Below are 25,993 nucleotides of genomic sequence, written 5' to 3' on the forward strand. Positions count from 1 at the left end.
AAATAAAAATAATAAAATTAGAACTGGCAACCCTGATAATTCCATGTGATATCGTCAGGTGTCGTATGAGCAGGACCGCTACGACGTCATACAAGCCAGTGGTGGTCTAATGTACTAACTACTGTGATGTACCTACCTTATTATTATCATGGCGGCAAAACGACGAAAGCGCGTATTTAATGATGATTTAAAATTAAAATATACATTTTTTAAAGAAAGTAATAATATTGATCCTAGTGAAGTATATTGTGAAAAATGCAGAAGTACGTTTTCTATTGCAAATAGTGGAAAACGCGACATTGAAAACCACATAAAAACAGTTAAACACAAACGAGCAGTGTCAGCAGCAATTGCAAGTTCGAGTATGACATCATATTTTAAGAAAAAAGAATTTGAAACTGCCGAGAAGGAAATAGCTGCAGCTGAAGGTTTGTGGGCATATCATACAGTTATGCATAATCAATCTTTTCGATCAATGGACTGTACCTGTAAACTTATTGAGGCATATTTCGATGCTAAATTCACATGCTCTAGGACCAAATGCGAAGCTATAATCACCGATGTACTTATCCCTTATGCAAATCAAATATTGGATGAAGATTTGAGAAACATAAGTTTTATATCAGTATTATTCAGCGCTACACCACAGATGGGAAACTTGGGCATTGGAAACAAAATTGTGTTTCGGTATCAGATAGGTGGATTGAAATTTTTAAAGCCTTTAAAGAAAATGATGTGTCCAATAATATTGGCAAATTGGTAGAGTATTGCATCTGTATGCCAGGAAACCCAATTGAAAGTGAAAACTTTGAAATCCTTGTTGATTGTCAAAAATAATTTAAATGCAACCTGTATGGAATTCTATGAAAATATACAGGAAAACAAAAATTTGTTAAAAGCAATTCACTCCTCAGAAAAATATAAAAAAACAAACTAAATTAAATAACTCCTTATGTTTTATTATGTTATTATATTAGGTATGGCTTATCATGTTATGTTATGTTTATTATGTTTTATTTTTATATTGTAAAATCGTATTTTAGTTTTCACATTTCTTGTGTTTAAATAAACGCAACATTTTTTGATATCTAAAAGTTTTTTATTTACTTAGGTATACAAGTTGGCCGTTGGGTGAATTTTTGATAAAAATTTATAAAATTTGGGCGTGGCTGGTCAATATTCATGTTGTCCTGGTTTCAGGTTAAAAAAAAAATGGTCACCTTAAAGTAAACTTAACTTGTATGATAAGTATATATACAAATAAAAATGTTCTCTTATTTCGGTAATCTACTTATATATAAACCGCCAGAAATGAAACATAAAATTAAAAAAAAAAAAAATAAAAAAAAAAATTAGATAGATTTTAAAGATCAATAAGAACAATTCTACTTAAGTAAAATGAATTTACATTTTAATATAAGAATCTCTTCTAATAATAAGGAAGAATTTGAATGTATATAAGTGTGTGTTGATTCTCCACAAGAAAAACTTTTTGATCTAACACATATATACTTTACCACATTTCACACGTATATACATTGAAAATTTGGGATGTTTGGTGAGGTACATTTTTTGAAATTTTAACTAATTCAATATTATGCAATTCTTCCGCGTTTTTTTTTTCTTGTGTAAACTTAAAATTTTGTTGCGCCAAACTAATTTTTATACCAATTTTAATTTTTTTTTTTAAGATATTAGTTAAAATATCGCCCAAACTTTTTCTAAAGTTTAGAAAGGCTTTTTTTTTTTTCCCCAATAAATTTTTGGCTGCAATTCAATCACTTCCTTTGTTTGTGCATCAAATATTTATGGAAAAAACATGTGATTTTCATCGATTGCTAAAAACTAAAGTAAAAAGATTCTATTTAGTATCTGCGTAATTTATTCGGCGAATAAGAAATTGAAGTTCGTTCAAAATGTTCCGCCATACATCTAAGAAAGAGAATGAATATCTAGTCAAATCAATCTTCTTTCTATCCTCTCAGACTATTCTCTGAAACATTGGAAGCCAAAAACATTTTGGACTTTGCCTTTTACTGCAAGGAAATATTTAACAACTTATTCATTGAAAGTATTGTTGCAATTCAACATATTGTAAGCGAATACTGAAGCTTGTCTGAGAGTTCGCCAATTGTTTAGAGAACTCTAACTGATGTCTGAACCACTCGGTCCTTTTCTTTCCCTGATACGAATTTTGTTTTCATCTGAGCCGCTTGGAATATTTAACAACAGTAAATTCTATACGTATTCTTTTTTTATTATTTTTCTACGTTTCTTTCAATTATTAATATAATAATTTTTATTTCTTTTTCCTTTTATGTTTACTCTGTTTTCTTTTTTTATCCCTATCTACCACTTTCCTATTTATTTTTCATTTCATTATTTTTATTATGATTTCCTTTTTTTTTTCTCTCTCACTTTTTCAAGAACGCTTTTTGTACCCAGTATAGTATTATGAATCTGTATTGTTGTTTTCTAGCACGGTTAGTTCCATCGAAGAAAAGATCATTTTACGATCAGCTGTATTGGATGCTGGATAAGTGATCTTCGGACTAGGTGACGAATTTGGTAACAAAACGGATGACACTAGGATCTTCAAGAATTTTGGCGATAGAACCAATAGAAGCTGAGATATGCTTGATTGTTCAAGAATCTTCTCTTCTATGCACTGGAAACTATAAAAGGCTGGCAATACAAGCCAAAAACAATCGAGCAGTTAGTAGAGTAGTAATAGTAGACGTATAGCGAGTCAACGACGAATTAGTTGGATGAGTCCAGTGAAGCGCAAGCGTGTAGAGGAGCTCAAACGATTGGTGAATTCAACTGTGTGCCGAATCTTGAAACAGCATCGAGTCAGTTGTAAAGTAGTGAATCGCCAATTAAATAAGCTAAAGCGAGGAGACAGGAAAATTTCAGGCGTTTGGAGAGACCGTAGAGTGTAGCTAAGTCGATTCCCTCCTCCTGTTGAATTCTGTCCGGCTGCTTTGGGTGTTATAGTTGTTGTTTATTACTTGTGGGCTGCTCTTTGTTCTAAATGTGCTGCTGTGTGTTCCTTGTGTACTTCTCGACTGTGTTTTGTCGTCTGTGTATTCATGCCTTCGTGTTAATAAACGTTTATTTGCTATTGAGGTTTGTTGACTGTGTTACACCATACAACCCGTTAACGAACGAACGAATCCATCAAATATACCGACTTAGTGAAGAAAGTTCCGTAACGATATGTTGCCTAGTGCTCATATTTTCTTATATTGCAAGACTAATTTATTTTTTTTTGCCAACAAAATTCTTTTATTCAAATTGAACATTAATGAGCTTTTTACCGTCGTAACCGCTGTTGATGGCAAACACCTCAAAAAATTAAATAGATTATAAATACAATTAAAATTTTAATAGTAAGGCAACAAGTGCAAGGCTTTTAAAATAACAATGTATTCTGTTACAGCTAGGCGCAAAAAATATTTTCTTGAGGGATTAATGAGCATTAAATAATATATGTGAAATTTAATTAAAAATAAAAACAACTAATACTCTCGGCGAACTAGTTGGTCGCTAAAGGCTGCTAATTCATAATCCTACTACGACATAAATCAATTTCAGAACGCAAAAGAATGGTCATTACCATCAATGATTTCAAAATGCTCAATAGAATTTAATGTGAATCACGTAAATATGAACTGATAGTATTTTTTTGCTTTCCCATGTTTCATCTGATTTATGAGATTATTATCATGTGAGAACATGATATTATTTTGATTAGGAGGTTTTGAAGCTCGAAATCGCGTAGGCAATGCATAAAGCATAAATGGCAATTTTCATCATCATCATTTTAATGGCATTTTTTTATCTGCTTTTACCAGTATAGCATTATTATTTATGACCTGATTTTACCAGTATTGCTTTATTATTACGTATGCTTCTTTGACAGCAGATGTGTTTTTAAAAGGTTGAGGTAGAACTATGACATCATAGCTGTTATTTTCATGGAAATTAATTTTTTTCGGAAGAAATTAAATAATTTAATTTTTATATGTTCAAAAAAACTTCACTCGTGTTTAATAGCAGCTTTGATAAAAGTATCTTCTCTTTCCCCCAATGGGGAAATATAACTTCATTAATGAATTCATTCTTAAGTGGGAAACATTGAAGGATTTGACTCCTGTTCTAAGATTAACCCATTATGAAACTGTTTTATGATCTCAGACATTAGAAAATAGCAGTTTGTGTTTACAAAAATACTGTTTTCATAAAAATTCTATATAAATTAATATGTTTAAAAATTTATTGGTAAATAGTTTATCATTAGGAAATCGCATTGCGGCGTGAAACGCTCGTTATCCAGCTGCCAAACGTGGCATTCCTTTTTGTGAGGATGTAGCAGCTATATCTTTATTTTATTATCTTTGTTTTTGCCAGTTTGTCTTTTTAAAAAGTGGCAACATCAGTTGCTTGTGATGGAATAAAAAATATGTCGACTTGATATAGTTTCGCTTATTCTAATTTCAAATGTAATCTGCATTAAACATTCTGGAAATATAATCCATATGAATAACCGATCGTAATGAGCTGTACATAATTGCGCTACAATTTGGTGACCCGGACGTGTCTTGTGGTCATGTTACTCGGCTACGAACACGAAGGTGGCGAGTTCGGTCCTCACTTATAACCAATCGCAACAAGAACATGATGTTATTTAGGGTTTTTGAAGCTCGAAATCGCGTAGGCAATGAATAAAGCATAAATGGCAATTTTCATTTTCAATTTTTACTCAGCTGGCAAAAACGTTTTGGAGCTCTCGTAAACCGGTTTAGACTGGTTAATGACTTAAATTAATTAAGACAAATAATAACTTAAAATAATAATGTTCTCACATGATAACTTGATTGTAGATTTCATTTTTTTTATATATTATTTTGTTATATTTTTATTTCTTTACAGGCGGAAACCTTGTTGAAATTAAAGAGATAATGTGAAGCCCATACGATAAGCTCATATCCAAAATCAGATATCAGAGTTCACGCCAGCAGGGAGACAAAGTGTATTTAACGGTAAAGTAAAATTAAAATTTTACAGATACTGAAAAATTGAAAAGAATGGCCTTCTGTTATTCTCTGATTTCCAATAAAAAAACAAAAGTAGAAGACATTAGATTAGATATTGAAACATAAGTTCCTATCCACAATTATGTTTTTCAACCTGATTTGCATGTCTCTCTTTCTTTATTAAAGCATCAATTATTTTGGCATAAATTAGAATGCAGGAGCTAAATTTTACTTTGATGTTGTCCCTCAAAGAGATTTCTCTTAGAAGGGTGGCTGTCAATCTGTGGAGTCAAACCGATATTTTATCTTCGATTCATGAATTTGTTATTAAAGACAGAATTAGATTTAGAGCTGAATTTAACGTTGAAGATAAAATGAAGGAACTTCAGTTTCCTCCATTGGTAATCGAGCAATTGAAGAATATTATTAAACCGATTGGATCAGAAATAAGAACATGGAAAAGTTTCCACGAAGAACATTCAATTATTTCTAAAGAAAACCTCGATATACGTATCTTGGAACAACTATGTTGGACAACTTTAGGAACAATTGATTACCGAAAAACGGCGGAGAATCTAATTCGCCGTGAGATACTGGACGTAGTTGAGTATTATAAATTAGCTTGTTTATATTGCTTGGATAGTTATATTCCAGTTTTTTGGGAACAACTTCCTGAAAAAAGTAAAAAATATTTTTATAAAGAAAATAAGTATATGAAAATAGAATTGGAGCATTGTTGGCCTTATATTCTAAAAGGCGAAGGGGCTAAACTTGATTATTTAACTGCAAAACTATTTTTTCCACCGACTACATTTAATTTGAATGCGTTCGAAAATTCAGCAGCTAAAGGTAATAAAACAGCAACTGAATATTTTTTCCGAAAGTTAACATATGATGAAAGGGAAGCCTCATTAATAAGAACAGCTCATGTTGTAGTAACTCGCCGAAGGGACGAAATACTACACCCATGTGACAATTCTCCTAGAGGGAAACTTTCTGATACTTTTTACTATTTGTTATGCCAAATGAGTTCCGAACAGCAGATAAAACTTCTCAAGAATAATACTTGCAATGTTTTGATGTGTCTTCTTGATTGGCCATGGCAAAATCTTTTCTTGAGAGCCGTGGAACATATATGGAATTTTCTACCAGAATCTGACTATGGCAGACTGATAAGAAATATTATTGGAAGTATTAAATTTTCAGATTACTACTTCCCAAAATCATTTCGGGAATTTCTTCAAAGCAGTCCAATCGATTTTAAAAAACGATTCGTGCATCACGAAATGTATGGTACTTTTTTGAGAATCCTGTTCGAAATTCAAGATTCAGAAACCATCGAAGTAATTTTTAGAGATGTGGATTATATAGATAGGAAAAGACTTGTTACTTGCGAAAGTGTTTTCGAAGTTTTCTACGATTCGTTAACAGCTAACCGATTCCCACACGTATTTGCTTTCTGCATTCGCGAGGCCATATTATCCGAAGAAGACATAAAAGAAATGCAAGAGATTTTCTTGTATTTGCCAATCACAATTCCAGAAGAGGGCTAACTTATTGGACAATAGAGGGGGGGGGGCTTCGATAATTCAGGGGATAATGCGGTTGTAATCCAGGAGAAACACTAACCCAAGAGTGAATAAAAAAATTGCTGTATTCATTTTATTATATATATTTTTGAAATTATTTAATTATAATTGTATATATATATATATATATATATATGTCAATAGTAAAAATGTGATTATTTTTTTCTACCAAATAAAAGTTAACTTTGTAATGACACTTAAAACAAGAATATCAACTCGAAGATATTCTTGAGACACCCTTCTATGATTGTTTTCTTTAATTATACTATACGTGAAAAAAAGAAACATTTACTTATTGTCAGTATATTTTGATTAGTTTTAATAAAAGCTGCTTGCAAACACTTATTTTAGGTGTCCATTTGCATTGTCACTAGGCATTTATATGAAAACAGTGACTGTGTTTCCTCTCACATCTTAGTATTTTTATATATCTATACTTATAATAAAGCTGAATGTGTGTTTTACCGCTCTAAAGGTCTCTTTTGACCTACAGTTACCAAATTTGTTTTATGTATAACTTTGAGGTCGAGAATGAGCAACTCAGACCAATATTTTTTTTCAATTTTTAATTAGAATTTTAATTGATTAAAAATTAAGCGAAATTTTGACGTTTTCCCCCTATAACCTCCGATAATATTACAGCACAAAATTGATTTTTACATCATATTGAAGATCAAAAAAAAAAAAAAAAAAATCTTTTTAATGATATCTATGTTTTAACCCATAAATTAACATTGTTCAATGATTTAAAAAAAATATTTTAATTATACTTTTTAACAATTTATTTCGCGCAAAATAAAAAATAAAATTTAATTTGCACGAGTACGTTGAAAGGGAAAAATTTATTTTTTTATCAATGTATTGCCATCACATTTATAAAAGCTCAAATTAAAAAATAAGTTAACTGTTACTGGAAATTAAATCAAGAAAAGTGTAATATTCAACACGTGTCTGTATGGAATAAAATAAATATAAAATTTTCGGAAAATTAAATGCAAAAATAGTTTCCATGATCTTTTACAATATCTGCATTATTAATTAAATAAATCAGCTTTATTTAAGGAAAACATGATTCAATTTTAATCCTTAAAATGGTCTAAATGAGGTAAATAATTATATTTTATGTAACTTGAGTCAATAAATACTCTAATAAATTATGAATGTTTAGCTTTTATCCAGATCCTCTGCTCTACAAATTATATTGAGCAAAATATTTTTGAGACACTAACATTTTAAATAAACAGAGTTGCACTCCAATTAAATGAATCAACCACTAAAACTGACAGATTTATAAAAATTTGAATATCACTATTTAATAAAACCGGTTGATTTTAGACCATTTCATCAATCATCTCAAAGATGATACCTCAATCAGAGCCCAGGATTTTTCAAGATAGATTGGCAGAAGATTATGAAAATTTTGATAGTTCTCAACGATTTTACTTAAAACATTATAAATCGGTCAGATTTGATAGCAGAAAACAGAAACGTTCACTTACTTATTTAAAAGTTAAAATATTTTGAAGAAGCTATTTAAAGACAAGTTACAAAAAAAATTTAATTGAAAATTTTAATGAGCATTAAGATTAGCAAACCAGCTAATCGCCAAAGGCAGCTAGTATATAATATAATATATGGGCTACAATTTCAGGAGTAGATAAACCTCATTTTGCACCATTTCAGTATGATAAACATCACACAGTAACCGATTTTCTTGGAATGATACTTTAGAGGTTAACACAAAGATATCAGCTTGGATGGACATCCTATTTCTAAACTCATTTTAAAATCCATTACATGTATATGCATGTTTTATATGATAAACTACACTGTGATAATGTAAGAAGCAAAAATAACTATGTTCTGGATGCTAGTCATATCAGGAAACCAATAAGTGATAATTTGATTTGAAGAATTCTGATTAGGATAGAATTTTTCATTAGTGATTTTGAATTATCCATGCCATTAGCGTGTGCCATTTAGAAAATGAACAACTGAATATGCACTTAAACAAAAATGAATGCAGCAAATTATATATATGGAATATTTCATTTTCTTAACACAACATGGCTTTGCTTTCTTTATAAGCTTCCATAACAATATGCTCCTTCATAATGTACTTTTATTACTGTCATAGAAAACTGAGTTCATTTAGTTCTTTACTTTAATCCAAAGCATACTTTTCTTTATAGAAATGTAAAAAAGATAATAGAGAATTTTTTAAAAAAAACTATCTTAATTTTCTCCTACTACGCAGGAATAGTAAATAATCACAGCCACTCTGTCTTTATTTCAAATAAAGGAAGGATTGTAAAAAATGTGATTTCAGGAACAATATTGTAAAGTTTTAACAATTTTTTCAACAAAAACTTTTTATGAGTACAAAATTTGTAAATTTATAATAAATAAAAATTTTAAATATTTTTTGCAATAGAGAAATTTTTTATTAAGTTTTTTGGACCAAATAGATTTTTGCAATAATTTTAACTTACAAATATTAAGAAATTTAACAGAAAATATCTTCAAAATTTCACGATCCCAATATTACTCTGAAATATACTCAGAGTTATTATTCATAATTTAAAAAGTCCACCCACTGAATAAAACATAAATAGACTGATAGATAATAATTGTGCAAGAAAAAAAAACACCTATCGATTATTTTGATTCCATTAACAAATATTACAGCATACCTATAGAAAAATAAAGCAGAATATTTTAATCATTGGTTTTCCTCTTGCAAATTTCTACAGCTGTGTGTCAAAGAATTAATTCTATTTTTTAATATTAATAGAAATAAAATACATTCTGAAGCATATTATGAATCGGAATAAATTACATGCAATGGCAAAGAATTCAACAAATAAAAATTGTTGAAACATGTATCAGGTCATAGTGAAAGATTAAAAGCCTCAGAATCAGAGGCCAAGTTGGTTATCCTCTTATTTTATCCTTGTTATGAGTTTTTGGAAGCATGGCCAGGAATATGACAAAGAATGATCAACATAATTTAAAATTAAAACAACCTGAGAAAATCTTAATGCATTAGAAATTCTAAATTCAAACACAATGCGAAAAACACAAAAACGATGTAAATAAGAGTTTTATACATGATGCATGTTTATTAAATAAAAATAAAATATACAAAGAATATGTTAGTGCTTCCTCTTCTTTCCTGAAAATAAAAGAGAATAAATATATTAGGAAATTTTTTTAAAACATTCTTTTAACTAGTGAACTAAAAGACAGAATTTTTTTCCATATTTTAATTACCATTTATTTTTTAATAATAATTAATAACCTATGAATATAATACAGTAGAGCTAAATTATCTGGACAATTGATGAAAGACATTTCTCAGAAAATAACTGAAATTTGTTTACAACATATTCATTTAATGATTGCAAAAACCATACTGCCTACACTTTTTAAGTATACAGACTATGGGGTTATTCGAAAAGTAGGATAAGATTTAACATATATATTTCTAATGAACAACAATAGAAAGAGACATAATAATCACTGTACACAAGAAAGTTTTATTCAATGCATTCAATATGACTTCCTTTTGTTATGCAACAGTGCCAAACAGGAAATCCATTTCTTGCCATCCATGAAGTAGCTGGCTCTTGGTTATCATACTCACTAGTTTGGTTTGGTTTGTTTTGTTTTAATGGTGCAAAAGCCATATATGGCCATGCTGCACCGAACACATGATTTGTCTTAATATACAATGTTCTTAGAAAGACTCAGAAAAAAAAAAAAAAAAAAAAGATTATTACCCAGCAAGTTTTTTAATTCAATATTGTTCTTACCAAAGTGGTTATGTCTAAATGTACTAAAATTAGAGCATTACACTAGAATATGCTTAATGGTTAAATGACAAAGACAAAAGGAACATGAAGACGGTGATTCTGAATTGAGAAGGTGTTTGTGTGTTAGTCTTGTGTGTCCAATTTTAAGACAATTTAATAGAACTGATTGTCTTCAACTTAATTCATTACTTTTAGTAGGTCTTATCAAGAGTTGAACTTTGTGTAGCTTATTTTTATCTTCCTAGTCCCAAACGGTCTGCCATTTTTTCTCAAGTTGATTTTTGATAGCTTGCAAAGCATCATTTAAGGGAACAAAATTTTCATTTATTCCTGTAAAACTTCTTGCAGCCTCATCAGTTCTCTCATCCGCCTTAATTCCTGAGTGCCAAGAAATCCAACAAAACATTATCTGTATGCCTTTCTTTGATAAATAAAAATAATATTCTGCACATTTCACCAAAAATGGATGATTTGAAGGAGAAACATTTTTGAGAGTTTCGATTGCTCATACTCACTGACAATAATTTAATTTTGAAGAGTCGCAGGCATAGTTTTAAGTACTAATGGATGCAAAATTCCCAGGTGTCTGTTTTTTCTGTTTGTGTATTTCCTATAGTTTTGTTTGAATGCAACTTGGATACACTCAACAGTTTCTTATGATGTGCGAGAGCAATCAATGTTTTTCCTTTACACATATAACTAGCTTCTAAAAATTTAATAAAACTGTTAATAATGAAGAAGCTCTTTGTTGAACTAAAAAACAAAATGCATGTTGTAATGTAATAATGGATTTCATCAATACATACTGCAGCAAACAAAACAATTTTCTTTTGAGGCATCACCATTTTTTCATAAACAAACAATATTCCCCTTATTTGAATATTTTTTTTAAAATCTTTATATTAAAATACTATTTGAATATATCAGCCAAAGTTAGTTGTTCTATTATCTTTGCACATTTTTACACAGAAAAGTTTTATTTGCACATTTCTTCTTGGATCCCAACAGATCTAACTAGAATTCTATTTATCATGAAATATCATAATTCCTCCCCTTCCCCAAATTCATTGCCAGATGGTGCCTATGGAACCAAAATGTACACGAATTTAGTGATAAATTTAAAAATAGTGTACTGTCATCAAGGATAGATAAATGGAAAATTTCAAAACTCTAAACTGTCATATATCAGCAAATGAGCATTAAATCAATTACAAATTTCCTTTTTTCAACTTTAAAACATGTTAATTTAAATAAAAATATGTAAAAACGGTACTGAAACTTGAATGTATTTGAATTATTTTGCTTGAAATTTAGATTATTATCACTATTTATATTTAACAGATAGGAATGAACACTAAGTAGATTCCATAGTAATTACAACAGGCAAATCAACGCAATAAAAACAATTTAAAATAAGAATAGTTTTTTTTTAAAATAATAATAATGAATAGTAAAAAAGCAATTAAAATATACAAAATTCTAAATAAATAACACATAATATTAATCAATTATATCTGTCATTCAATTAATATCAAACTACAGATATATCAGTAAGTATGAAGTCATACCTTTTTTCTTTCCATGTTTCTTAGCAAATTTGTCCTAAAAAAAAAAGTTTCATTTAAATTATTTTTTCTTTCTCTATGATATAACTTATTAATATTTTGATTGCTTTTATTCATTTAAACATACATAATTTTTAAATAATCTAAGAAGGGAACACTTCAAAGATACTAAGTTTATGATTTACAAAATCAATAATTAAGAAAAAAATGATGCAGATAGAAGAATAGCAAATAAATGTCTTGAAAAAGTCATGAATGTCTTGAAAAAGTCATGGCTATTATTTACTTGACACTAAATTTTTGAACAAACACAAATGATAGACAAATCTTTATACAGAAGTACTAGGCCTTATCAAGATAAAAACAGATATATGTATAAAATTTGAATTAGTCATATTTTGGATTAAAAGAAACTGGACCTTGAGATGAATAAGTAAAAGATAATGATACATTTGAAATAAAAGTGGTAACAAAGTTCCATTTTTAATGTTTAAGAACTTTAACAGATTATAAGCATTACTGATTAATCAACAGGAAACTAATTTAATAAATAATTATAATTTTTAGGAGTTGGGAAAAAATACAATAAGGGGGACAACAACAACAACAAGTTGAAATTGAAAAATGGTGTGTTGCATATAAAGACCTTTGTCTTCTGGTAGTGGTGGGCAGGGAAAAAGAGTTAATAGAACACCAATCTATTCGGCCTGCCCTTCCTCTGCATTGGGAAGGATATTTGGGAGTGTACTATAACTACCTATATGAATTTCAGTAGTAACTACATATTTTATTATTTTCAAATTGTGTCTTCTTATAGAACATTTAAAAATAAAATGAAAATTGCATCTTCCTAACCTTTCTACCACTGGACCTTCGCTTTAGAGTTATATCCTGAAAAAAAATAATAATATTTTAATTCATAATTTTAACAAGAAGTTATGAATATCAAAAATTTTTGCCCGATGTCTAAAATATTCATAATAAAATAAATCAATAATGGTTTCAACTCACTTCTGTTCCCATATCTAGTGCTGATACATCATCAAACTTCATGTTAAAGTTTGTAACAGTCATCAATTGCCGTGCTTCATGCTGAAAGATTTAAATTGATCACGTTAATATAAATAAAAACAATATGCACCAAAAGGATTTTAAGAACAATAAGACCAATAATGGTTAAAAACCAACATCAAATACTCTATACAAAAGCATTTATGGATAGAATGAGAATGAAACAATGTGATTTGCTGGCATTTGTCAAATTCTATTCTCTAAAAATAAGCAACATTAAGGTAATGAATATGAAAATTCTGCATTGTTACCGAAAGATCTTATTAAAAATTCTGAATGTTTCATTTTTAAAACATAATAAACAAAAATGAAACATTTAAAAAAAAACTAATCATTAAAACTATTAAACAGAAGTCAATAGACACACATTCAAAGTCAGAATTCCATTATTCAACAGATAATGGGAGCATGGCACAAATGCAGAAAACTTAAGGTTGCTTTTTAACATTTTTTTTTATTAAAGCCAGATTTTATTTTTAAAAAAAATGAAACAATGGTTTGAATAATCCAGGAATGTCACACATTTTAAGATAATTACACTATATATATATATATTGCTATGATTTGAAATTTTCCCATTTCTATTTCTTCAAAAATTACTAGACATTTCCTTTATTAAACAAAGAAAAACGTATAACATTTGATAAGTTTGCATACCAGTTGCTTAAGAAAACACCTTGTTAATTAAAGAAAGATTAACTTTAAACCATTTCTTTATTCCTGAAAATAGGAATTACAATATCAAATTATAATTTAAATTGTTAATGTTCATAATGTATACTGTATAAAAGCAAACATACTGTAATTTAAAATACAACACATAATATATGCATAAAAATTCCTTGATTTTAATATTTTTACTAGATTCAAATTTGAATTACCCTAAAACTGCTTGAATAATTTATTTAATTTAATAAAAGAAGCATTTATGAAAAGCAACAGATGATTTTAAACAAAGCAATCTACAAAACATGCAATTTATTCAGTGCAGACATGACACAGGTGTAAAATAAATAAATAAATAAAAAAAAAACCAAACTTCATAAAATAATGAATTGTACCTAACATAAACTTAAAAAAAAAAAAAATATGTCTGATTAATTGAACAATAAAATGAATAAATTTATGCAAAAAGTGCTGGAAATATTAAAAATACAGTGGAATTATTATATAAAATAAAATTAATTGATCTCAAGAGTGATAAAATTTTATTCCAAAGATGCTGAAGTCCATATTTCTTTGAAAAACTTTCAAATCTGTCTATATTATAATATGGATAGTATAATAATTTTTACCTTTTGCTTCTTTGTCATTGGAAGACGTGTCATGTATTCTTCTTCATATCTAAAACAAACAAACAAACAAAAATATAAGTAAGACCATAAATAATGCATAAATGTATATTAGCTACAAAATCTTAAAAATTTATTTCTTTACCTTAAGCGTTCCTTCATTTCTTTGTTCAGTTTGATCTTATAAGGATCAATGGTTTCCTGTGAATCACAATAATTAAAAAAATTACAAAGGATAGAAAAGAACAAAGAAAATTAATCAGGTGGAAATAAGTCAGGCTTCAAATAAGCAAAACATTATATAAACATTCAATTAAATAGTAAACTCATCTAACAACAAATGAAATCAAACTAAAAACGCAATGGCAAACATTTGTTATAATTTATTATTAACCATCTGTTTTCTTTTAAATTATTAATTTATTTTGAAACAATAACAAATTGTATTATTCTCATGCTACACAATTGTTGGTAATTGTATTACTTGTTGGACTGTGATCATAAAATTGTCATTTTGCAACCTCTACAAATACAAATAAACATTAGGAACCAATTTGGATTTACATTAACATAAAATTGAAATGGCATGGGAGTGAAATATATGTTTTGAATTAATGAAAATCATAGATTAAGAAAAAGAAAGATCTTGATCATATAGATTTGAATGCAAATAAAATTGAAAATAAATAATCCTAGATTAGGGAACATGATAAACAGATTTGACTTTTGAATAGATTTTGCTAGGTAATATGTAATTAACAATTGGAGAACTATATAAAATATATAAATGCAGATAATCTAGAAAAAGTATTCACAGCCAAAGAAAAAAAAAAACAAATTTTAAGACAGCAAAGAGATCAGACCCAAATTAATTTTTTAATTATATTAACACCCTGTTTTGAAGAAAAACAAACATTATTCAATGCTTTTGGGCCACAGTCCAATAATGAGAACATTTCAGCAAACATTCTTGCTTTAAATTTCTGAATCACGTCAGCAGGAAGATATTTGACCCTGGATGGCAGATTTAATATTTCACTTGCAAATATGTTTCTTCTAAATAAATTGCAGATCTTTCATAGAAAGATTTTGAATCTGAATATCTATCTATGGTATCATTTGATCCCAAAGCCAGGATTTTGCCATCAAGCCACAACAGCTACAATTTCAAATGAACCCAATAGTATGAATAATATAATTGAAATGTAGAAGTTTTGATAATTGAATATTTTTGTTATAATTGCTGTTTAATGCAGTAAAGAAAAGTGTCTTCTTCTTCTCAGTTTCTTCATTTACAAGAGCCTTTTAAAGTATAATAAATTCATAAGAAATGAAAATAATCAATTTTGGAGAACACTTTTTCTCCTTTAAAAAATTTAGTAGATGAGTATTTTAGATTTGATTTATAGAACTGTAGTGATGGAATAACCAAATACAAGATGTTCTTAAGTTAGCAAATTTTTTTAGATTACAAGAATAAATAAAGGAATCATTTTAAATTTTTTTTCCAGAATTAAAATTAGACTTTCTGAATGTTATAATGATGTTTTTGAATAATAAAATTATCCTTATTATTATATAATTCCGATATCACAAATTGAGAATGTATTTTCTTAAAAAACATTGATCTAACAGATATAAACATAATTAAAGAAATTATGTGAATCACACAATTTTTTAACAATAAATATTTAGATATTGTTTTAAAAACAATGCATCAATAAAATTTGAACATATTATTTATCAAATAATTTAAGATAAAGACTTAATAACTAGAATAACTAAAGCAAGACTAAAAAAAATGAATAACAATAACAAAGTATCCAGTTTATTGAAGGCATCTGAACTAACCTTTATTTCCTCAGGCCCAGTCTCATATTCTTTTCGTAATTCATACATTACACTGCTATTTAAAGCTTTCTTCTGTGCACGTTCTAAAAGTTTTTTCTTGCGCTCTTCCAAGGTATCATTTTCTTCTATAATGAAAATGAAATAAATTCAGAAGTTTAATTTCAATGCTATATACAGTGGAATTAAAAATATACATAATAAATCAAAACAAATTTGCATAGCTAAATATAAGATGTTTCTTAGTATAATGTAATTCTAACTTCAGATTCTAATTAACAAATGAATACAGTATTTGATTTTTTTTTTTAATAACACAATACTGCAGTAACAAAAATTAACTAACAACATTTTTTTAAAATATTACATTTTCAAAAAACATTTATTACAATATTAGTTAACTTACCAAAATATGCAGCAGATATTTTGGGTGGTACATAAACATTAGATTTTGCTCCTTCCTCTTGTTCTTCATCTTCTTCTTCCTCCTAATTTTTAAAAGAGTATCTCTTTATAACATCATATTAACCTCATTTACAAATTTTGATCATTTCAAAGATATGTAGCAAAATGCAATTTTCCCTGTTAATTATACAGCATTATCTATCTATCACAGAAATTACTAAAGATTTGAAAGAATGAAATAGTTTTTATACAAAACATACGTTCATAGAATTGCGTTATACTGTGATCAGTTATCATCAGACATAAATATCATGTTTTCCCTTAATGTACATGATGTCAAAATATGCTAAACTCACCAAGTACAAAAATTTATGTAAGAATTTACCAATGGAAGTTTTTTTACTTTCATATTTTATGTATGTTTTGGCAACTCTTGCTAATGGAATAGTGGCTAATGTTTTCAAGGCTGCACTGAAAATCTACTTTCTTTTTACTAAACAAACTGAGTTGCAAAATAGACTATATTTTGCATGTAAATATAGCTATTATAGATCAAATTTCTAGAATTAAATAGCTTCAAATAGCTGAGTAAAGAATGTAAATTTGTAGTTTTTAATTTACATTTTAGGTCAGTACACTTTCAGTAAAATCTAATGATGCATGAAAATGGTACACTTTATACACAGAAAATCATTGCTATAATAGGTAAACCAAAGGACCTTGAAGTTAACAAATTTAACACATAGATACTTTTAAGATAAAAGGTGCTTCACTTAGAAAGTTTTTCAAAATGTTTATAAAATTTTTAATTTATTAAAAATTATAGAAGTTTTTTTTTTTTTTTTCCCTCTGAATAGCTTTAGAGCATATCATACTAGTAAATAAATAAATAAATATAAAGCATTTTCACATTGCTTAAAATTTTTCTTAAAACAAAAGGGGGGGGGGCTTTCCAGTGATGCCAATTTTATTGTCATGTTATTGTATTTTTAAACTAAAGAAGGAATTCAAAATTATTTTAAATAAAAAAAAAAAATCAAAATTAGTTTAAATAATTCTTAGCACTGAAATTTTATTATTCCATCAAATTTTTATCTGTATATTTTTGCCAATGTTAAATGTTAATAAGCAATTTAAAAAATATATATATTTCGACATTAATTCCAACAATTAACTCAGGCTTAGGGCATTATCATACCACAATAGTTTGAAATATAAAGGGATTTTTTTAAAAAAGCAAATTTAATATCAGATAGGCGAGAACTATTTTTCTTAAAATAAATTATAATAAAGTCTCTCATAATTGGTAATATCCTAAAATTAGTGCTTTCATAAATATAAATTTTATCCTAGATTTGAGTTTATGAAATAAAATATATATGTAGTGAGTTAGTGAATAAAAGCATCATGCTTAAACAAATGCAGATCATTATGTGCTCTTTACACAATTTTCAGATAACAGCAAAATAAATAAACATGCTTTAGGAAAGAAAAATGTTGATGTGGAAGAGACAAAGCACAAAAAGGAAGAATTGCAAATTTTTCATAAAATTAAATAAACAATGTTCATCTATTTCAGAAGATGGTGTTATAAAGCTTAATAATATATAAAGTGAATTTTATTACACCAATAGTAAAGGATTTAATACAAGTTTCTATGCCACTTAGAGTTGTAGAAAAATTCCAAATAATAAAACAAATCTCACTTTAAAGGCAATTTTATCATACTAACTTTCAATCAATGATGCCAAGAATTTAAGTCTGCTTAAAAAATTTATTTAATATTAACTATATTCACATTTACATGCAGAGACAAATTTTTGGCTAGGTTGATTAGAAGACTGTTTAGAGCCGCAGAGTTATAAGCAGGTTCATCAAAAAAATATTATTAATCCAGCTGCATATCAATATTTTTGTAAAAATATAAATTCTAAGAATTGTAAAATAACAAGACATTATTCACACATAGTTGAGTAAAACTGGCAAATTCCTATGTGTTTCATTATATTCACTTACTTATTAAAGTATTTATAACACAAAATAACTGCAATTCAAATGTTGTGCAGAATTGAATTTAAATGAATAAACAAAAACATATGCATATACACAAAATTAAGTAATACTGAAAAAAAAACACCCTAAAATAAATTACTCACAAGTTGGTAAAATTAAAATTGTATTGAAATGTGAGATTAAATTGCCTCAATTATTAAAAGAGCAGCCTCAAAATGCACACTGCGTAGGGGAGCAAAGACCTAAATTTGCAATTGTATATCAGAACTATTTGACTGAATACAATGACACAAACACACTCGTTTCACTGCATTATCAACTTATGTTAAAATTAAATACAGCTAAAGACTTAAAGCAGGTGCATAAATCTTTTGACATTTAAAGATTAGGAATTATACTTTAAAACAATGTGAATGCAAATGGAGTTGAGAAGAAATAACTTACTTGAGCTCCTAAATTATCCGGATTAGGTCTAAATCTCAGAGGGTCAGATGGATCTAAATTATAAAAAATATGTGTAAGAAAGCATCAAACATAAATATGCAATTCATGTTATCATTTGGATTTTCAGGCCCTAAGTAAGAGTAGAATCCTTAGCAAATAAAAAAATGAAAATCTTGCAAAAAGATGAAGAATTCCAATATCTAATTTTCAATATCAGTTGTTATAATAATTTAATACTTATTTTTAAAACAGTCAAATGCAATAAGTTATTATCAGAATTGAAACCTCCTAATATCAAAAGCAAATGGCAAATTTAGCCATTTTTAAGAATTTTTAACTATGATAAAAAGGCAAAACTAAAATAATATAGAAATGGTGTACTGTTAAAAATTTTTTTTTTCCCTAAATAAACTTAATTAATGTTTGTGATTAATGATTTCTTCACATTACTTGTGAAAGCAAAATAATAACAATTTAATTAACTAATCATTAGAATTTACATATAATCATAACACTATCAGGGAAGTTTAATTTCCGATTTTGACTGCTAAGAGATAACATCTTTATATAATGATATCAAAATATAAAGTTTAAAACTTTGAATAATAATCATATGAAGAAGTAATAACATATAAAACTTGGCTTTATAACTTAAATTAATTAACACAAATGTATAATTCTATTATTGAACAGAAATGCTTGAATAAAGGACTGTTATTATTCAAGCACTGATGGTAACAATGACTGACAGAATAGTAATTACTGCCACGAATATCATTTAATATCAAAGGTGGAAAAACCTGACCAATTCAGAGTGACTTTGTGAAAAATGTACTTAATGTCAGGCACAAAATACAAGATATGTAGTACACTATTGATTAAAATATGGGTTCTAATTAGATATATGTTATGGGGAATGATAATAATATATAGAATATAATGGAAGTAAGAGATAGAATATGAAATTAAGTAAAATATAGAATAGTATTTGATATGATCTTTCAATTATTTTTCTCATTTTGTCAATAGTAGCTAATCTTAATAATGCACATTATGTTTCTGGAATCCTTTTAAAAGAAATCTACAGGAGTTAAATCAGGTAAGCATATGCATGTGATAGAAGCAGAAGAAGAGACTTATTGGTTCTTTCATTGCCTTAACCATATGATCATAAGAATTTTCTTAAGACAAGCCTTGAATCAATTCATAAAATAAATTCCATTAATTCTGATGGAAATTAATCTGAGTTAATAAGGGATGGATGTTATAAATTATTTATGTAACAACTATTAAAAGATTACACAAATATTTTTTGGGGACATCATATATTTATACTAAAATCTTTTTCAGCGTTTCATACAAATGCTTAAAGAAAGTTTAGCATTATGTATATATAAAAATTAACATTATTTAAGATTTGAAATGGTACGCTTACCTATATTTCCTGATACTGTAGTAGATTTATCAATCTGATATTTCAGCTTTTCATGGATTGGTCTAACTTTCTCAAGCACCTAAATCAAATTTACTTATTTATTATAGGAAAGAATTGTTAAAGGTTAAATGAGAAAAATAATAAAGAAAATTCAATAATTTTTTTTTTTGGTAATAATTGAGTTTTTCTTTGCTTTAACTACAAGTAAATGCCATTAAACATCAAGCCCAAGTAATGTTTGATATTAAGGAAAGTGCCTTATTTAGTCAAGTGTGCAACTGAAAACTCTAGTCATTCCTCACATTAGGAAGTCATTAGAAATGTACACTTTGTAGAATAAGGTTGTTACACTTGATACATATTTTTAAGTTTGGATGAAATAACAAAAACTGTGTAAGAAAAAGGTGAGAAATGGATTTAATTATAAGCAGTATTAAACACCGTGATATTATGGAAGCAATAAAAAAAGGACACACTAATATATTGCACATAAAAATCATTACATTTACAATTGAGTAATCGTACATGAAACAAATTTAGCTGAAATGTGAATTGACATCTTAGGTACATATTGTATATCTTTAAAATTAAAAAAAGTAACAGTTATTTCCAGGATTTATTGTTTTGAGTAGTGACTAGCATTATAAGACTGCACTGTGTCAGGGTACAGTGTTACATTATAATGGCAACAGTTATAAGGAATAGCTTTCATTAAAATTCATCTGGATCAAAATAGACTGATATTTAATGACTCCTTAAGCAGACTTAAAATAAAATATCAATTAAATGCAGAAGAAAAAATATAATTTGCAACTGCTATAGCAATAATACAGCTTTCATAGGCTCCCCAAAGAATAAGCCTATCCTTCCTTATTTTGAACTAGGGAGTAATCTTCGGAGCATTTGTAATAAATAAATTTTGAACTATTTTTGATGTTTAAATATCAGAAACAAAAAGTTGAAAAATAAATATTGCAAACATCCCATAAGATATATATACAATATGCTGAAAAAATCTTTTGGAAAAAATTAGTCAATTCATTTATATTGTTATTTATTTTTCCAATGAATCATTCTGTGTTTTTAAAAGTGTATTTGAGTGTAGCAATGGGAGTATGCTTATAATTTGGACAAAAGAGACAAGTAGCAAATGGATTTTGAATGAAATTCTGATTGATGGTCGAACTTTGTGTGACTGGATGTGTTTTCATTGAGAAAAAAGCTCAGGAGAAATGTAGTTAGTGCTTTTACTTTTTATTTCCCTCTATATTTAGCAATTTTTCTGTTTTTACAATTTTAATTTTTGAAAATTTTCAATTAACTATTTCTTGTTTATTTTTTGTATCAACTTTGAGTTAACTAGATTTATTCCAATGTTTTCTTTGATAATTTTTGCCATTATTAATAATAATTTTTGATAATAACATAATTTCCATTTTCAATAATTTTGCATTACTTCTCTCATGTCTGGTTGCCATATTGTTCTTAATTTTCTGTGAGTTATTTTTCTTTCCCAATTCCAAATGGTGGATGTTTGGCGAGTTCTATGTATATAATGAGAAACCTGGTGCCTGATTCTCCTTTATACTGAATTTAGATTATTTTACTTCCCTCAGCAGAGCCAAAATACAATTAGGTTGACTACTAAAATATTATTAATTATAAAATAAACATAATTCATGAATAAAGATAATTTTATTAGACACTCAAAATTTCCCTTTTAATTCATAAAAATAAGGATTTATTTAAATAAATTACAAAAAAACTTTCAAAACTATAGACTTTGGACAACAACATGACTGACAAGATTTTAAATAAATTGAAGCTAATGTTATCACTATTTCAAAATGAAATTGAATTGTAACACTATACCCCATCTTTCTCTATTACTTATACAAAAGGCAATTTTAAAATTTTACTATGATTTTCTTTGTTCAATACACTAAAATTAATAAGAAATTACTATTTTTATGTTTTAAACAATATTATGTTGAACAATGCAATAAAAAAGTTTTTAACAAATAAAATAGATATAAACACTGGGTTCTTTTAACTCATAATAATCTTGACTATTAATCTTATTAAAAAGTCAAATCTATTTGAGAATATCTTCTTAAAGACTATTGTAAAAAGCATTTTCAATTTATTTTGTAACAAAGAAAAAAAAAATGTGAAATTTTACATTGTTGTCTTGTAGGACTACTTTTCTTAATATTAAAAATCTATTATTTCATGTATTATAAAAACCTTATATTTCACTCTCCTTTTTATTTTTACGTTATAACAAAGAATTTCAATTTTATCGATACAAAAGAATATTATCTTACAGTTCTTGCTTCAACTATCCTTTCAATAGCAGGGCTATCTTCAATTTTCTTTCCAGATATTTTTTGCTGCATCAGGTATGTCACATTCATCACATAATTTAAGAATGTATGATTTTTGAGATCAAGAAAACTGAGTCCCTAAAAATGAGGAAAACAGGGTCTATTAACTCAATTTTCAAGAAAAAACGAATTTTTTTTTTTTTTTCCTTAACAGGAAAATACACATAAATATAAAATATACAAGCATCATTTTTCATACAAAGAGAAAATCAGAGAACATTTACTATATAAAAATCATCAAAGTATAACTTTTTTATTTATCAGTTATGATTTTTAGAACTAATATGGAGAAACACTTAGAAATAAATAACATATATTTATGTTATTAACTCATGTTATAGATGAACTTTAGATTTAACTGCATGACATTGTTGTACTTAATTGCTGGTGGCAATAAATATAAAGTCTTTGGCAATTAATAACTGACCCTGAATTAATCACAAGTACCACATAAAAAAAATCATACGATTAAAGTGAAGATTAGTGTGCCCTCCCGAGTTTGTCGCCAATATGGCAATCCAACGGAAGGCTCTTCTAGCAACTCTGATGCTGCATTCTTACTTTAAAAGTCAGCTGCAATGGAATTCTTCGCAGTTATCGTAATTCTTTTGATACTCTAACAGTTGGTTCCCTCGATAATTTGCTATGTTGGCAATTGTGCAAGAATGAATGTCAGGTAAATGGAATGGAAGAAAATATTTCAAACCTGCAGAATGGATGAAGGGTGACAGGAATATATATTTTTAATGAGTTGATGAAGTTACGAAAGTATGCTTGTTTGTAATTTTGTATGGAGAATGGTTTGATTGCTTCAAAGTGTGTATGTCCGGTGTGGGCTGAGAATATGAAATTGGTTGATTTAGATGAGAGTTTTTTTTCTTTTGATTACATACTGTTCCTGTTATCCACACAGTCCTTATGTTCAATGTGCTTGCGAAGCTACTAGATTCCTGCTCCCGCTGCTAGCAAAGCCATAGAACATTTTTTTTTGTTAAAAAATTCTGCCCTGTGCCTTCTACAGATGCTGAAGGCATCACATGTTCTGCATCCAGCAGACCGGTACAGCCGGTCTGCAAAAAACAATACTTATCAGTAAAAAATCATAAATATATTGGGGAAAGTGTTAACTGTAACTGTTCCGCAGAAGTGTTTGTTTACTTTGTCCACCATCTTTATTGGCGATTTGGCACAGCAAGAGGCATATTAAGCATCACTTTTATCAATCATATTATCTAAAGTATGCATACTGCAAATAACTCTATTCATTTGATATTTTGGGGAAGAATTATCGCGATAGTACAAATAAATAATATATTTTATCTTATATATATTCAGATATACATCAGCAGATTTGATTTCGTTCATTAAATTATCATACAGTTTATAAGCTACTGTAGATTGCCTATGCCCTTTTGAAAAACAATCAGATGACAAGAATAGTATTAGACTTTATTAGCTAGCTTAAAAATTTCAATACAACAAAAAGGATTTTTATTTTTTTAAAAATACAAATATGCAACAGACCAATATGTAAAACAGATTTTTGGCAGAACTAAATCATGAATTAATGATTCGCTAATTTGAAAGATGAAATTTAGCTTGCATTTCATTAAAAATGCAAATCCTCTACCAAACATTAAAGTGTATGGATAGTTGATTCTCATCTATGTAAAATATACATGTAATTTTTTTTTTGTAGGTTACACTAATAATTTTAAATTTTCAAAGTTTTCTAATAATAATTAAGCATCTAAATTTATTTATTGAAAATGCTGTTTGAGACACTGAAACTGTTCCTTTTTACTAAAAAAATGTTTCCATATAATAAACATTAGACATCAAGTCAATAATCTCACACGTAGTCTTTAAGAAAATTTTCAAAAGTTCCAATAGTTCTGGAGACACAGTTCCATACCTTAATAAATGACTTACATTAAAGAGTATGTTTGAAAATAACACATACAAATTCAAAGATTGATTATTATTGATTAATGATTATGGTAATCATTGATTCACTAAAAATAATAGATTAAAGGGTTACAAATGGTTCAGATGACGGCTTAAAAGTGTATGGTGAAGAAAAGTTCAATCAGTATATAGAAGATCTGATTATTTGCTAAATGAATCAGCTGAAATACTGCAATAAGTTTAAAGGGACAGAATTTAACATCAAAAATGTAGGAGTCTTATTATTCTAACAAGTTTTTAACAAATATTTTTAGGAAGCAGACCTATTTCTAATCAATCTAAAATAAAAAGATAGCTATTTATGCAATGAATTATATCAAGCATTTGAATAAAATCAATACATTAGACATGCCTCAGAATCTTTACTGATTTCACGAGTAAAACATCATTGAAAACTCAAAATAAAAACAGAAAAATAAGTAAAATAAACTCGGAAAGAGACCGAACGCTTACTTTTTCAGTGGGTAGTTCATCTTTCTGTATTCTGGTTAGCAACCTTTGAATGGTATCCGAAACACCTGATGCCAAAATTGGAATTTCTTTTAATAGACGAATAGTTTCTTCAACATCATCGTTGCTAATATCATCCGCCTGAAGATTAATCATATTTTTCAGACATAAAAAAATGAAAAGTTATAAATAGACGACATAGATAGTGTCATTTATTTTAAATCTAATTAAATAAAATTTTAGATAAATTACTCACATCAATTGTCATCTCCGTTTCGTTTTTCATGTGTTTGTGAAGGTGAAAAAAAAATTTATTGATTCACAGAATTACCTGGTAGTTTTTTTTATAAATATTAGAGCTAAAGAATGTTTATCCTGGCTTATGTTACCTGAAAATTCAGGTTTTACCAGGAATTTTTTGATTTTAAAATGCTTTAGAGAAATTAACTCGCCTCGCACGTTTTCAATATTTTGGAAAATTATAAACATTACTTGTTGAGTTGTAGGATGTCTGATTTTATCTTTTTTTTATAATTTAAAAAGTAATTTTATTCATACACAGTAATTAAATGATTATGAGCAATATTTAAAAATTACTAATTTTAAGAAACATCGAAATTTGTTTTTAGAAATATTTGAAAGGGTATTGCATTTTTCCAATTGAAATTGGGA

The 25,993-nt window shown here is 27.6% G+C and overlaps 1 protein-coding gene across 1 annotated transcript; it reads right to left on the bottom strand.

Moving 5' to 3' along the window:
* Positions 1-9,724: 9,724 nt before the first annotated feature.
* On the bottom strand, positions 9,725-25,795 carry LOC129973053 (neuroguidin-like). Its single transcript, XM_056087414.1, has 13 exons — positions 25,578-25,795; positions 25,325-25,462; positions 22,844-22,981; positions 20,517-20,595; positions 19,082-19,134; positions 16,626-16,707; positions 16,223-16,347; positions 14,517-14,572; positions 14,375-14,423; positions 13,020-13,100; positions 12,864-12,899; positions 12,012-12,045; positions 9,725-9,803 (listed from the first exon to the last, which is right to left on the bottom strand). The coding sequence occupies exons 1-13, from the start codon at positions 25,605-25,607 to the stop codon at positions 9,784-9,786; spliced, it is 921 nt and encodes a 306-aa protein (XP_055943389.1). The 5' UTR covers positions 25,608-25,795; the 3' UTR covers positions 9,725-9,783.
* Between the last annotated feature and the right edge of the window lie 198 nt (positions 25,796-25,993).

This window comes from Argiope bruennichi, chromosome 6 (genome assembly GCF_947563725.1).
Source record: "Argiope bruennichi chromosome 6, qqArgBrue1.1, whole genome shotgun sequence".
Taxonomy (NCBI): Eukaryota; Metazoa; Arthropoda; class Arachnida; order Araneae; family Araneidae; genus Argiope; species Argiope bruennichi.

Excerpts from the sequence above, each read along its gene's own strand:
- LOC129973053 (XM_056087414.1), bottom strand. The coding sequence starts at position 25,607 with ATGAAAAACGAAACGGAGATGACAATTGAT. Across the intron at positions 13,101-14,374 it reads CAATGACAAAGAAGCAAAAG|CATGAAGCACGGCAATTGAT; the intron begins GTAAAAATTATT and ends TAAATCTTTCAG. Across the intron at positions 12,046-12,863 it reads GAAGGTCCAGTGGTAGAAAG|GACAAATTTGCTAAGAAACA; the intron begins GTTAGGAAGATG and ends TTTTTTTTTTAG.